Genomic DNA, 15,448 nt, shown 5'->3' on the forward strand with positions numbered 1-15,448 from the left:
ATTCATCAGTCATCTCTGGTGGGGCTGGAGCGAGGTGGAGAGGACGCGATACTGCAAAGTAGGGGAGGTGAGGTGGCCATGCCCATTACCAGAGGACCACCTTAAAAAATAACAACGTATAAACAGAAAACGCACTGTGTCAGACACAGTGATACTATGTCAGAGTATGTGGGTTGCAGGGACAGTTGGTTGTGAGAGAGAACTTAAGTGAATCATGGTCAGAGAGGAACACAATAGCGACATCATGACATCCCAGGATCATTCGAGTTACACGAACTTGTGTATAATCCCTTTTCCAGAAGATCAACTGCACTCTGCAGAAGATATGCCAGTCTTTATATATACATATACGCCCCTCACAGAGTCTGACCAAGAGCCAACTGCCTGCCAATTATCTGACACTTCTCTCTGGAGCTTCAGAAGGAAATCTTTCACTGGGTAACATTTATTGGGGGGTGGTGGAAATGGAGAATACACACACAACTGTCTCCCCACAGGGAAATGTATAAATCCCAGAACTACACAAGTGACACTTCCATTCATATACTTAAGCTAGAGTTTTGACCGAAGAGGCCTAACTTGGGACACCCAGACTTCCTGATTTAGCTAGATGGTCCTAGTTCATTCTTGTTTTCCAAAAGAACTATTAATAGCTCAGCGTGCCGACACGTTCCCGTTTGGACAATAAATTATATTGTCTTTGTCACAGAACATCCAGCTTTGGCTGTGAAGCTGGCAAAATTAATCCTGTGACTGTCCCGTAAGGATGTGGGTGGTCAAACTGGTTAAACTACCCTGCTTTTTCCCTTAGAGAAGTCATGAACCTGTCCATGTAAACAAAACGAGGGCTTTTAATCATGAAAGAATCAGTTCTGTTCCTCTATCATCTTTTGAATCTGCTATTTAGACGCCCTGCCATGATCACTTTGGAATAATGGAGATTCTCTTGCCAGCCACCAGGGATTGTAAATGTCACAAATAGTTACAAGAAGCAGCTTTCCACTTTTATCTTATTTCTGGCTTACTACACAAAAAGTAGAGGAAAGGGCTTTGAATCAAGAGCTATTTATTTTTAAGTTAATAATACAAAAGACCCTCTCTTTCCATTAAACTCCCATCCTACCCCCAGTACCAAGCCTAGAGTTATTAGAACCAGTGTCTCCATGGGGTAGAAAAGCAGACACCAAGCATTCAACTGAAACCCGGGGTCCTCTGCCACACTGCCCTCCCTTCCTCTCCCAAATAGCCGGTTCTTACTCTGAGAGAACGTCAGTGGGGGAGCTGTTAGGAGCGGCGTGAGTGTCCACGCAGTGTTCACCCAGGGCAGCAAGTTATAAGGCAGGGGATCTACTTACCCACACTCCCACAGCAACCCCCCGACTTGGGGGTACCAAGGATTCCAGAGCCCCGGTCCCCCCCCCACTGTCCCAGCACCCCCTGGGCATGTTTGCACATGTTCCTGCCCCACAGGTAGCAATTCTCTGATAGGGTATCTCAGAGTTCAGTCCCATAGATGGCCTTATAGCGTAAGTACTCTTCTAAGCACTGAAGAACATTGTCATCTACCTTTGGGTCAAACTTGTTAGCCAACAGGTGATGGTTTTGAAGAATCCAATGCAGGTCCCCAGTCCCATAAACACACACAGACCGCTGGTGGGTTCCGGAGCAAGGTGCATAAGGTGCCCCCATAGTGATGTCTCCCTCATGGCCTTGCCACTTGACCAGCCTGGCAATGGCTGTCATGTCGGAGATGTGAAACTTGGGGTGGTAGGGAATAGAACCCGGCATCCACGGCGCACGCTGAAGGGTGGCCCAGAGATGCTCATCGGGGCTATAGGTGTCTTTTACCCACTCGATCAGTCTTCGGGACTTGGGGTTCTCTAAGACATGCTGGACAAAGTTTCGAGAAGCCACAATATAGGCATTGCCCGTGAACATAGGCATATTATCCGGCGGAGGATCCTTCATCTTGCTGGTTATGTACAATGTGTCTGTCACCTCATAGTGGTACGTCCAGCGAGACTTTTTGTACTCGGTAGGTTTTTCAGACTCCATACTGTTCTTCCCATTCAACATCTTGAGGGCCAGGACCATCTCGGCGTTGGTCTTTATGGGAAAGTCTGTCCCACACGTATTCAGTAAGTATTTCCATGGCACTGGGCTCTGGAGCAAGTCCTCCATACAGTTGAGGTCAGCCTGCACCCTGGACCAGGAGGCGTAAACCACGCGAACCAGCTTACTGGCTATGAAGACATTTGGGAAGCACGACACAATCGCCTTGACCGCCTCTTTGAAAGTTTCTGGGGATTTCTCATCCACATGGACACAGTAGATGTTCTGAGGGGCATACGAAGCTCGCAGCAGTCTTTCGAAGCTCTCTATCTTCTCGTGGACCACCATAGAGTACGCGATAGGGAAGTCTAACTCTTCTTTGCTCAGAGGGAACCGTATGAACTTCCTTTCGGCCTTGAAGTGCTCACAGTCTCGGGTCATGTTAAGGTAGTCGGTGTCTGTGAAAGGCTCCCGCTTCTTCTTGACCTCCAGGTTGTCCAGGAGAGCCTCCGTCACTGCTTGGTGGTCCCCTCGGATGATTCCAGAACAGTTGATGGACCTCTTTGCTGGCAGCTTCAGGGAGTTGTACAAGATGTCCCTACAGTGCTGGCTTCGGAAGTCGCTGGACTCCAGATCCAGGGAATCAAAGTCACATTTCAGTCTGAGAGAAAACCTCAGAGCGACAACGGCCAGCAGCATGTAGCAGCCCAGGGCCCACAGGTGACGCTGCTGGCACAGCTGCTTCTTCCACCAAATCATCTTCACGGAATGAGAAACCAGGAGAGTTGGGGCACAGGGAAGGAGGAGGAGGATGGATCCTTGGACAGAACAAAATGCCTTCAATTACAAACTAACCCTGAATGTATTCACAGGAACATCAAGCTCGACTCCAAAGGGGTGGCAAAAAGACGGGTCTTCTCTAGATTAACATCCTCAGTCACGACCTGCCGAGGAGCCTCTCTTATCCCTGGCTTGCTGACAGAGGTCTAGAACCTGACCCCTATATACAAACAAGCCATTCATGCTGGGATCAGGATCTGGCTCCACCTCCACCCAAGAGAAAAGGAAAGGGAAGCAGAACTGAGCACCTGCTGACGTTGAGGTGTAATGAGTAAGAGGAAGTCCCTGCCCACCTTTCATTTCTCCATCTTCCTCCTCAACCCTTTACCACCCTGTTTCTAACACAGCACTTATCCGGGGCCTAGAACTTCTAATCTGTCTAGACAGATGCTCCATGAAATTCAGACTCTCAGCATCTGTGCTAGAAATCCAAAGATTTAAATCCTTTTCAAAGAAAAAGTACAGGGGCACCTGGCTGGCTCAGTTGGGAGAGCATGCAACTCTTGATCTCAGGGTCATGAGTTCGAGTCCCATGCTGGGTAAGGAGATTATTTAAAAATAAACAAACTTTAAAAAAGAAGTAAATAAAATAAAAAGCACATTTCTTGCTCTTGTTTGGCAATTTGTGTATTAGGCTGCTTTCACCACATAGAATTCGTTGGTTAGATGTGGTATCTAGCCACCCTTTTAAAAAAATGTTCTTAAAGAAGTAGAAAACATTGGGTATGATCCAACAAGTGCATTGTAATCATTCATACAGATAACCCAGTCTATCCAAATTTTAAAAATATCTACACTCAGAGACACACAGAGCTATGCATGTACTATAGTGAATGAGTGCTTTCTATGGGCCAGAAATATTTCTTTACATTGCCCAACTGAATCTTCACAACATACCTGAAGTGTAATATTACCAAGCCTTGCCAAATATCATGTATATTTAAGAAGCAAATATGGGACTCATCCCCAGTTTTTTGTCTGCAAGCCCAATACTTCTTCCTTCAAACCACAACTACTTTTTAAATAATACAATACAGGGTTCTGAATACTACCAAAGAAAACCAGATGATAGAGAAAAAAATCCCTTACAGGCGAGAAACAAAATGGGACAAATCCTCCCAACAAAGACTGTTTTCCTTTGTTGCGTCCTCTTTCTGAGCATAAGATAGTGTCCTTGGTCATAACTTTTATGGGAATCTAAGAAGAAGAAAAAAATGGAAGATTAAGAAAATTCTCACCTTTTTAATAGCTTTGTTCTTGCTTAGGAAAGATCACTTGCGAGGATGTGTTTGTTTCCAAGGGAAGAGTGATTGGAATCCATGGAAGCAAATGTCCACACCATAGCCCCTTCTTCTAACCCCTTCCAAATGTGGGCTCGGATAGTCACAGGATGTCCACGACCAGTCTCAGGCTCCTCCTCAGCCTCTGCAAAGTAGAGAGCAGCAGGTGGCTCTATCATTCACCTTCTGGCTTCCTGCTCTCAGATAAGAGCACAAGCTCACAAATATTCAGGAGCATATTCTCAAGCCCTAGCCATTCAGGGAGGTGTGTAAGGCAGGAAGAAAATGCTGGCAGTATCTGCAAGCTGGTTTTTTTTTTTTTTTAAGATTTCATTTATTAATTTGACAGAGAGAGAAAGCACAAGCAGGGGGAGTGGCAGGCAGAGAGAGAGGGAGAAGCAGACTCCCTGCTGAGCAGGGAGCCCCACATGGGGCTCAATCCCAGAACCCTGAGATCATGACCTGAGCCGAAACCAAGAGTCAGATGCTTAACTGACTGAGCCACCCAGGTGCCCCACAAACAGGTATTTCAACCAGAACAGCCCAGTTTGTAACCATGCTCTCCTGCCACAAAACCATTAATAAAAACGTGTCAATGGTCAACACAAGAACTTGAAAGTTTCCCCCCGCCCCCCACTTAGCAAGGAACCACAGAAACACAGGTATGCCCCTGCCTTCTTTTGGCCTGGAATCCAAGTATCACTCCTCTTTTGTTCCCTGAACATTACAAGAGTGAAGCAATTAAAATTTTTTTTTTCTTAGAAAAGTCCTTAAAAACCAGAGTCTGTTCTCCAAATGGCAACTGCTCAAAAAAAAAAATTCATTTACCTGTCATTCATTATTGTTAATAATCTGTGAGCTGTAGAAATACCCACACGGTTCCAGTTCTCACTCACTAATGTCTGCGAGTCTAGGTCTTGGCAGTGGAAGGAATGGACTAATGCTATGGGCAGCTGGACTTCAGTGAGAGCCCCATGGGGTAGTTTGGGCAATACAGGGTAGAAAAATGCCTTCTTCAAAGCTGCTGATACTGTTGCCACTGTCTCTCTCCTGAACCCAACACCCCCCTCTAATAAAGTAGCATTCCTGGCCAAATATGTGAGACAGCAAACTTAATATAAAGAACTAGATATAAAGTTAAACAGATAACTGTAGGGCGGGGGGGAACACCCTAAATTAGGGAAGTAGAAATTGCTAGAAGTAGCTACCACTCCTAGATTGGAGGAATGAAGTCAAGGTTGGGGAATTTTTTAATTTAAAATTTGGGAAGAAAGGTACCAACAAGCTGAAACTCAAGACCTCTAAGATGGGTACACCGCCAACTACTCAACTGGTGCTGGGGCCTCTGACCTCGGAGGAAAGCCCCCAGGCTGAGATCCCAACCTCTCCAGAGGCGGTTGACGTCTTGGCCCACGGTTACTGTAACTGGAGTCAGTGCAGTTACATAAAGAAACTGCCTCCAAGAGGTAAACAGGCGTTGACATGGTGATGCTCACAGAAGCAGGAAGTAGACAGGAAGCAAGCAGGAAATCCCGCCTCCAGCCCCACTGGCTTCCTCCAGCGCCCCCTGTTGGCCGAGCCTAATAAGGGGCCGAGCCAGCGGAGCAGAAATCCTAGCTGATTCCAAAATGTGGGCTTCATCTGAAGACAATAGCATAATAAGGGAGATGGGTCACAGTTACCTTCTTCCTACAAGAATTGTTTATGTGGCCCCCAGTCCAGCCTAGGGAACTTGGGTCTTTTCTGTTTTTGGACCTCTTCTGCCTGTTTCTGACTATAGATGGAGACAGGCCAGTGGCAAGGGAGCCAGGTAGGGTCACCCGTGCTCCCGCTTTTATTGGCCCCACTCCACTGGCTCTGCCTTCTGTCAGCTTCCATCATTCAGAGTCTGTGTGGCTCTCAGTTTTGAGCTGCGACATTTCTGAGGCAAACACAAAGAGCAAACGCTTGTTTGGGCATCTGAATCTACAAAAATCTCTCCAATTTCTTTATATACGACTTTTCTTTGATGGGCCCCTCAAAGTCCCACCTTCTTTCCCATAAAAATCATATCACAGAATCTTCAATAAAAAGAAAATGTTTTGAATATTTGATTGTTAAGGTAACCAAAACAGGTATCCACTTTTATTTACTAAATATATGCTAATATAATGTTAACAAATTGTAAAATAAGACAAAATCAGAGATGGAGACAAACCATAAGAGACTCTAAACTCTAAGAAACAAACTGAGGGCTGCTGGAGGGGCGGGAGGTGGGGGGATGGGGTAACTGGGTGAGGGGCAGGAAGTTGGGCACGGGAAGTAATGAGCACTGGTGTTCTATGCAACTCATGAGTCACGACATTCTACCCCTGAAACTAATAATACACTGTATGTTAACTGAATTTAAATTTTTAAAAAAATTAAATTGCAGATATAATTTGTTGAGATAATCTACATATTAGTAATACCAAGTGGGAAGTAGTTACAGGCACACCTGGGTTTTGGCAAGACAGAACGAGGTCTGAATCCTGGCTCTGTCGCTTTCTAGCTGCATGATGACAAGCAAATTCTGTAATCCGTCCATGCTTTGGTGACTTCCCTTGGGTAACTGGGACTCATACCAAAATACCTATTTTGTAGGATGGTTGTGAGGATTAAACATGATAACACATGATGAGAGACTTGCCTTAATACCTGGCGTGTGCAGGCCCTTGCTGAAGGTACACACACTCCCGTGCCAGCCCACAAAGGCCCTTCTACTCACAGGACAGCTCAAGGAGGGCACGAGTAGCATTCTTGAGCTCTGGACCAAGCAAAAGCATTGATGCTGGTAATGTGGCCGGGTGGATAGACCGGCGGAAAGACCTGACATCGTCCCCTTCTCTGTGCCCTGGAAGTGACTGCGCCGTAAGTGGTCAGCGGAGCCCTGCGGAGCTGAGGGATGAGCTGTAGTTGAGGCTGGAAGCACAGGCAAGGGGACAGGACTGCTGGAGGTGCAGGGAAACCGTGAGCCGGGCAACCTGCAGAGCTCACTCGGACAGACAGCTGGGACGGTCACAGCCTCCACACTCTAAGTTCATGCTGGACTTGAAGAGAAGGCAGAGCACAGGCAGGAGGGAGGGCCCAGCCCCGGAGAGCCTGGGAACCAGGCTGTTTTCAGGGCAGGAACCAGGACCTGGGGCTCAGAGCCCCTTGGATGGGATTTCTTTCACCCCTGCTGAAATGAAAAGGCAGAGCCACGTGATCCTGGAGACAAACGTGTCCAAGAGTTCAGGATGACAGGAAGACAGTTAGAAGTCCCAAGCACTGAAAATGATGAGGCCACCCTCCTTCCTTGGCTATCAAAAATAAAAGCAACACGAAACCAGATAATAAGAATGTCCAACCCAGGCCTGAGTTCCCACGATGACCATAGCTATCTTTGCTACTTCAGAAACAGTAAGACTCATGAGTTGGGCCTCCCCACTGGGCAAATAGCTTGGCTTGCATCCCCTGAGTTCTGAATTATAAATCCTTAGATGTTCGAGGAAAGGGCTAAGACATCTAATAGGGAACAGGGAAACCAACCCTGGGTTCATCAGGGTGAATCTGGAAGAATCCAGTGGAGTTTAGCATTAACTTGGATGGAGGTTCGGGGACCCCTACAGTCCTAACACGAGGGTCAGAGGAGGGCCCGGGGTAGCCAGAATCCAATCATTTTAAGCTGGATTAAGAAACTGGCAGATGCCCCCTTTCACTTATTTTATACGGTGGTGTTTACCTCTGGGAAGTGTCAGCTTCGTCTTCTCAGTAGGCGGCAGCTCCTGGAAATCATGTGCTGCCTGGCTCTGCACCCAGCATGGTAGACATTGGAACTCTAAGGCTTCCAGAAGAGAAACGCTCCCTGTGGTAGCGGACAGCCAGGGCCGCCCCGCTGACTGACAGAGAAGTGAGTGTGGTTCAGGGAGGCAGGAAGGAAGAAGAGATAAGCAGGCACTAAGCCAGGTTAATGTGTCACTGGATGGGCTGGAGCTGGGGTTTGAGAGGAGCCAAAGGTCCTGAGGAAGGTGGGGTAGGGGTGCTTTGAGCTTCTATCATAGGTTCTAGGTCAGTGGGCTCTTGGGGAAAATGGGGCTGTGGTATCTGGCAAGACAGACGTGGTTAAAAGACCCGATAGGATCAACTCAGTCTCGGATCAGGGCTGACGGGGTGCTCGCCGGGCCCTCCCCCTGGACACACCCCATGACCTGGAGTAAAAGGGAAAAGAGGTTCAAGAAAGAACAAAGGACCCCCCCCCCCGAATTTAGTCTGTACCTATTCGCTGAATGCAGAGGAGACTTCCCGAAGTAGGAAAGAAAGCCATCTCCTCGGGTGGACACAATCCCACTTGCTTCTTCCTACTCACGGTCCCAAGGGAGACAGCTCGTCTGCTAAACTGTGAAGGAGAGCTTATGTGCTCCCTCTCTCCCCCCAAGCCCCAACTTGGGGTAGTGCCCCCTTTCTACCAAAGCCAGGCTGCCCGCTCCTCAGCATCACAGACCTAGAGGGCAGCCTCAGCCGTGTTTTCTATCCACTCACCTCATAAACCTGTCAAAGTGCACTTGACCTCACTGTGGCGTCGTGAGCTCCTGACTCACTCTGCCTCCCCACCCAGGCTGGCGTGACGTCCTGCAGGCGGTAGCTTCCCCCCAGATGTTTCCTGAATGGACAGCTGCCTCAGTGTCCCTGGGAGGGTCCTCTAAGTACTAGAGTCTTGGGACTACGGCTGACGGGTACAGCGGAGCCTGGACAATACAGTCTTGAAGTATGTGGGTCCACTCCCACATGAACTTCTCACAGCACAGTACCGTATACGTGTTTTCTCTTATGATTTTCTCCGCAACCTTTTCTTCTCTAGCTTACTTTGGTGTAAGAATAGGGTATACAATATATATGCAAATCTGTGTTCATCGACGGTTTATGTTATCGGTAAGGCTTCTGGTCAACAGTAGGCTACTAGTTAAGTTTTTGGGGAGTCAGAAATTAGACATGGAGTTTTGACTATGTGGTGGGGGGAGGGGTAGCCCCTCTCACCCCCGTGTTGTTCAAGGGTCACCTGTAGTTACTGGAATGAATGGGTGGAGACCCCTGCCCATAAGTTGTGCATGAAAATGTAATCCACCAAGCTGAAGCGACCTGAAATCCAAACAGCTTTAAAGGGATTAATTTTGCTTAGGAAACCTTCTCAAAAATAACCTGCCAGAAGAGATCTGGAAGCATGGTAATGATAAGATTAAGGTGCCTCCCACTGTGTCATTAAGAAGTAACCTAAACGAACCAACCATAAATGGTAGGCGACATGACAGTGCTCCGTGCATTCGCCCACGTAACAACTGCTGATTGAGGAGATTGCTAAGTTGTAATGCTGGAGCTAGAGTTGATCAAGACAGTCTCCACTTTTGGGGTGCCTGGGTAGCTCAGTCGGTTAAGCATCTGCCTTCGGCTCAGGTCATGATCCCAGGGTCCTGGGATGGAGCCCCATGTCCGGCCCCCTGCTCAGCAGGGAGTCTGCTTCTTCCTCTCTTCCCCACTCGTGCTCTCTCACTGTCTCTCTCTCTCTCTCAAATAAATAAAATCTTAAAAAGAAAAAAAAAGACAGTCTCTACTTTCAAGGTGCTCATAATCTTACGTGGGAGGAGTGTGTGAAATAGAACATAACGCCATGTGAGTGCAAACACAGACATGTCCTGGATATACCAGAGGCCCAGAGGTTAAAACTAAAAACGGAGTGGTTAGAAATACAAGGGCAAACAAATGAGTACGGGTCTTTTTTTTTTTTTTTTAAGATTTTATTTATTTATTTGAGGGAGAGAGCGAGTGAGACAGAGCATGAGAGCAAAGGGGTGGGGCAGAGGGAGAAGCAGACTCCCCGCTGAGCAGGGAGCCCAATGCGGGGCTCGATCCCAAGACCCTGGGGTCATCACCTGAGCCGAAGGCAGATGCTTATCCGACTGAGCCACACAGGCACCCCTGAGTATGGGTCTTAATGAAATCTGGGTTGGAGCGGGGGGAGAATGTGTGTGGTTGCCTCCTGCATTGTCTAGGGAAGGGTCTTGGCTAGTGGCTATAGGATGAACAAATACATGGGTTAAAGAAAATGTCCCCTTAGAGCAGCCATTTGGGAAAGAAAGTTAGATCCCTACCCCACACTATAAACATAAATTTCAGATTTAAATCTAAAAAGAAAAAACAGGGGTGCCTGGGTGACTCAGTGGGTTAAGCGTCTGCCTGACTTCAGCTCAGGTCATGATCCCAGGGTCCTGGGATTGAGACCCACATTGGGCTCCCTGCTCAGCAAGGAGTCTGCTTCTCCCTCTGCCTCTCCCCTCCCCCACCCCAGCTTGTGTGCTCTCTCTAATAAAGTTTTTTAAAAAATTAAAAATTTAAAAAAGAAAAAGAAAACACAGTTCTAAAATTTCCAGATAGTATATAGAATATTTTTAGGATACCTAAGTTAGGAAGTTCTTTTTAGTATTACACCAAGACCAGAAAATTGTAAACAAAAACAAGACAGATTTGACTATATGGAAACCATAAACAAAAATATCACTGGAAGTGAGAAATGGACCTTCTGGGAAAGTTCTTCAAAAAGGAGAGGCTAACATCAGAAAGGATGAACACCTACAATTTGCATCAACATGGATGGGCTGGAGGGGATTATGCTGAGTGAAATAAGTCAGGCAGAGAAAGACAATTGTCCTATGGTTTCACCCATACGTGGAACATAAGAAATAGTACAGAGGATCATAGGGGAAGGGAGGGAAAACTAAATGGGAAGAAATGAGAGAGGGAAACAATGACAGACTCTTGACTCTAGGAAACAAACTGAGAATTTCGGAAGGGGAGGGGGTGGGCGGATGGTAACAGGGTGGTGGGCATTAAGGAGGGCACGTGATATGATGAGCACTGGGTGTTATGCGCAACTAATCAATCATTGAATACTACATAAAAAACTAATAAAGGGAAAAATGAAGGGGCAAAATCAGAGGGGGAGACGAACCATGAAAGACTATGGACTCCGGCAAACAAACGGAGGGTTTTAGAGGGTAGGGGGGTGGGGGTAAGGGTTAGCCCAGTGATGGGTATGAAGGAGGGCACTTATTGCATGGAGCAGTGGGTGTTATACACAAACAATGAATCAGGGAACACTACATCAAAAGCTAATGACGTACTGTATGGTGACTAACATATCATTAAAAAAAAAAACTAATGATGTATTATATGTTGGATAATTGAATTTAAATAAAATTTTTTTTAAAAGGAGAGGCTAAACCCTTATTTTCCTTCTTTGGGAACTCATGAATGCGGATGTAATAGCTGGAGCTTCAGCAGCTACCTAGGAGCTTGAGGCAATGTTGAAAGTGGAAGCCATGAGTTGAAAATAATGCCATGGAGCCATTTCACCAGTTCTGGACTACCTACGTCTACATTTCATTTATAGAAGAGAGAGATAACTTATTTAGCCACTACTTTTTCAAGTCTCTAATATGAGCAGTCATTCACAAATTCCTAATTCATATAGAAGCTCTTTCTTAATTCAGGGATATTCAGAATCATAGGTATGAAAAAGGCACATATTTCAGGGGAGTAAGGAGAAGGTAGTCTGCAGCCTGCAGAGTACAGAACAGGAGCTCTAATTCCCGTTCTCTCTACCGCCACATTCCTCATCCCCACACCAGTACCATCATCTCTTGTTTCTTATGAAAAACACAGTTCAGGGGGTGCCTGGGTGGCTCAGTCGGTTAAACGTCCGACTCTTGATTTCGGCTCAGGTCATAATCTCATGGGTCATGGGATCAAGCCCTGTGTCAAGCTCCCTGCTCAGCAGGGAGTCTGCTTCTCCCTCTGCCCCTTCCCCCACTCATGTGCACACACACTCTCTCTCAAATAAATAAAATCTTAAAAAAAAAAAGATATGGGTAACCCCTGCTTTCCTCACACTACACTTACTTCACTTTATGAAAGACCTACGTTAGTGTCCGTTAAATCCGAAGATGATTTTCACTTTTACAAAAACAGATTGTGACTGTACTGATGTAGGTCTTTCAAAAAAGCAAAGTGGCTTAACAGAAACTTTCAGAAAGCGGGAGATACTCTTGCTTTTATACCATGTGGCTTATGAAAGTTTTCCTGGGCACACTCGAATTTCCCATAGTGGGGGGAACCTGTATTTTCATGGGCTCTGGTCAAGTTCCCGTTCACAATGCCATACGTACTGTCGTCTGTGCAATCTTGCGAAGATAAAGGGCATCTAACACCAAGCTGATGCATTTATGCTTGTGGGGAAATTTTTTTTTTTTAATTAAGGGACTAACTCACTTGTGGATTCTGTGGAAGAGCCAAAAACCAGGAGAGGTTAGAAGGCGGTACTTGTGAAGGGAGACAGAAGTGCCATGGGAGGCCCGAGGGCAGGCAGAAAGCAGAAACACACAGTGATAAGCAAACAGAGTTAATTGTGGGAGAATCAGGAAAAACCTGCTACACAGTCAAATGTCTGGCAGAATAAGGAGGCCAGGCCTTCGGGGGTTAAAGCAGGTGGGTCCTAATGCCAAAGGAAAGACGGACAGACAAATACAACACTCCTCTGGAAGATGTTGAGTGAAGCCCGAAAAGCTCGGATTAACTGGCACCCCGTTCTCCACACCCATGAACAGAAGCATTTCCTGCTCTTTTAAAATGGAAGTGAATGCGTAACAGGATGATATCCGGGATTTATGCACAAAGTCAATTTCCAGGGACTGTCCGGGGCACATTCAAACTGACCGCCAACCTCTGTAAGAATATTCCTCTCCCTCACCATGTGACTTTAATTAGCTACTGGGCTTCTGCAGGTCTCAGTCTCCTCCCTGTGTTGAAACTCTAACCCTAAACCATAGCCCTAAATCCCTAAACCCTGAATCTGAAAGACCAGCTGTCTCAATTCAGAAATTCTCTGATCCTGGCATCCTTGTCCTGGGAGCAGCATGTCTCAGCCATGGTTCAAGAATCCTTGTTGGGCAGCAGAGCTCATGAAGGCAGGGAGGGAAGGAGGGAGGCAGGAAACAACAAGAAGTGAGGGGCCAGCTGGGAAGATTCTGGAAATGAAAGTCCATGTGGAAATGAGGAGGGCCCAGCCAGGTCAGTGGCAATGGGGATAAAAAGAGCAAACAGAAAGACAGGAAGAATTTAAAAGTACCCCAGAGATAGATCTGAGGAGACCTGAACACCAAATCTGAAAGTTGGAGCCTTCTGACCCAAAGTTCACTAGGGTGACCCCAGATCACACCAGCCCGGAGAGGAAAGATCAGTCCTGCTAAAGTAGAATTTTCACAAAAGTTAAAACTATGTTTCTCCAAACATATACACCAAACACGCACCAAAAGCTTATTCAATTCACTCATTAAAGAGAGAGGAGAAGGAAGAAGGTCCGTGTGGCTCGAAGAGCGTCCTGAGAAACTGGCTATTTGTAGACATTTATAAAGGAATGTTGGAATGAAGTTCCTAGTTTAGACACAAAACTGGTCAAGACCCTCCCAGATGATACAAAATCATAAATTGGGGATCTCTCTTCTACTGAGCAGACATGATCTGCATCTCTACAGAACAAGACCTGCAAATTACCAGGGAAGTTCACGGAATCCGAGACCGTACCTAATAGGAAACAGGAGAGCCAAACCAATGCTCGTTCTTCTAAATGAGCCGTTCTCAACCAGGAGAGAGTTTGCCATCCAGGGGACACTTGGTATTATGTGGAGACTTGTTTGGTCACAACTCAGCACTCTGGTAGCCAGGGGTGGGGAGGCCCTGGGCAGGGTGGGGTTTGGGAGGATTGGCATCTCATGAATCAAGGCCAGGGGTGCTGGTAAACACCCTACGGTGCACAGGACAGACCTCACGACAAGGAATTATCCTGCCCCAAATGTCAACAGTGTCAAGGGTGAGAAGCCCTGGCCCAGATAATGACCCTGGAAGGGCTGAAGAATGCCCCAGAGTCATCACTGAGAATATGCTGCCCATCTTTTTTTCTTATTTATAAGTTTTAAATAATTTTTATTAACAGTAACCATCAACCATCTGCCTTCAAAGGAAAGTAAGGTTGATTTTCTTTTCTTTTTTTTTTTCTTAGAGAGAGAGAGTGTGTGTGAGACGCAGGAGGGGCAGAGGGAGAAAATCCGCAGTCAGACTCCCCATTGAGTGCAGAGCCCACGTGGGGCTCCATCCCACAACCCTAAGATCATGACCCCAGCTGAAACCAAGAGGCTCAAGCAACTGAGCCACCCAGGCGCCCTGAAAGGAGACTTCTTGTTACAAACATTTCACCCAAGCCCGTTTTTTTTTTTTTTTTCTTAAAGATTTTATTTATTTGTCAGAGAGAAGGTGCTCTGATGTAATTGGAGGAAGCTGACAGAAGTGACCAAGGTACAGGTCACAGGAAGGACAGAACCGGAAGAAGACAGGCATGCCGATGACCACGCCAGCAAACCCAGTCTGAACACATCATCTTCCCTCCCGTTCCTGCTCCAGCCCTTGAGTTCCAAACCTCTGTCCACACCACTGTCTCCTCAAGCACCAAGGCCAGGCCTTTCAATGACATCTTAGGCTCTTCTTTTCTTCCCATCTGCAGGAATCCACTCACTCAGTAAAGCACGTATGGAGCAATTATTGGTAGGCACTGAGCATGGAAAGAGCAGTAAGCAAAACCATCTTTCAGCAGATTGCCAAGACCCTCGGATTCCTCCTTGATTAGCTCTCCAGCCTCGCCCCTCACCCCTCTCCTTTCTCTCTCCTTGGTTCAGGCTCTGCTGCCACAGCCTCTTACTCCCCTGCCCCCAGGGTACCTTCTCCTGTGTTCAGATCATCACCCTGAAGCAGAGCTCTGCCCACACAACTCCCTGCTAGAAACAAATCCCCAGGAACCTCCCTTCGCATGGGCTCAGGGACTAAAATCCAGTCACCCACACTCAGCAATCAGGCTTCTTCACACTTAACTCCCAGGCTTCCTTGCTCAGAGATGCCGCCTCGTAAAGCACCATTCACTGCTCCCAGGACGGGCGGCAGCTCATTTTTGGCAACTGTCTCATCTGCAGGTATCATAAGGCTCCAACCAACATCTGTCATGCTAGCTAAACGTGTAGTGCTCCAAACTAAATATTCCTAGTGTGAGAAAACAAATTGTGATCATCTGCAGCATGTCTTCGTGAGACATTTTTAATAGGGTTTTCATTTTAAAAATAAATGTTGCTACTTCTAAACTTTTAAAGGTATAACTTAAAAAACCTAATTTAAAGTAAGAAGTT

At 46.7% G+C, this 15,448-nt stretch overlaps 1 protein-coding gene across 1 annotated transcript; it reads right to left on the reverse strand.

Moving 5' to 3' along the window:
- Positions 1-1,049: 1,049 nt before the first annotated feature.
- Positions 1,050-3,094, reverse strand: GCNT3 (glucosaminyl (N-acetyl) transferase 3, mucin type). Its single transcript, XM_008706042.2, has one exon. It carries the CDS (start codon positions 2,809-2,811, stop codon positions 1,495-1,497), a length of 1,317 nt encoding a protein of 438 aa, XP_008704264.1. The 5' UTR covers positions 2,812-3,094; the 3' UTR covers positions 1,050-1,494.
- Positions 3,095-15,448: the final 12,354 nt, after the last annotated feature.

The sequence above is a fragment of the Ursus maritimus genome, unplaced genomic scaffold, assembly GCF_017311325.1.
Source record: "Ursus maritimus isolate PB19 unplaced genomic scaffold, ASM1731132v1 scaffold_35, whole genome shotgun sequence".
Taxonomy (NCBI): Eukaryota; Metazoa; Chordata; class Mammalia; order Carnivora; family Ursidae; genus Ursus; species Ursus maritimus.

Bases quoted from the DNA above. Each gene is read 5' to 3' on its own strand.
- GCNT3 (XM_008706042.2), bottom strand. From the start codon at position 2,811: ATGATTTGGTGGAAGAAGCAGCTGTGCCAGCAGCGTCACCTGTGGGCC.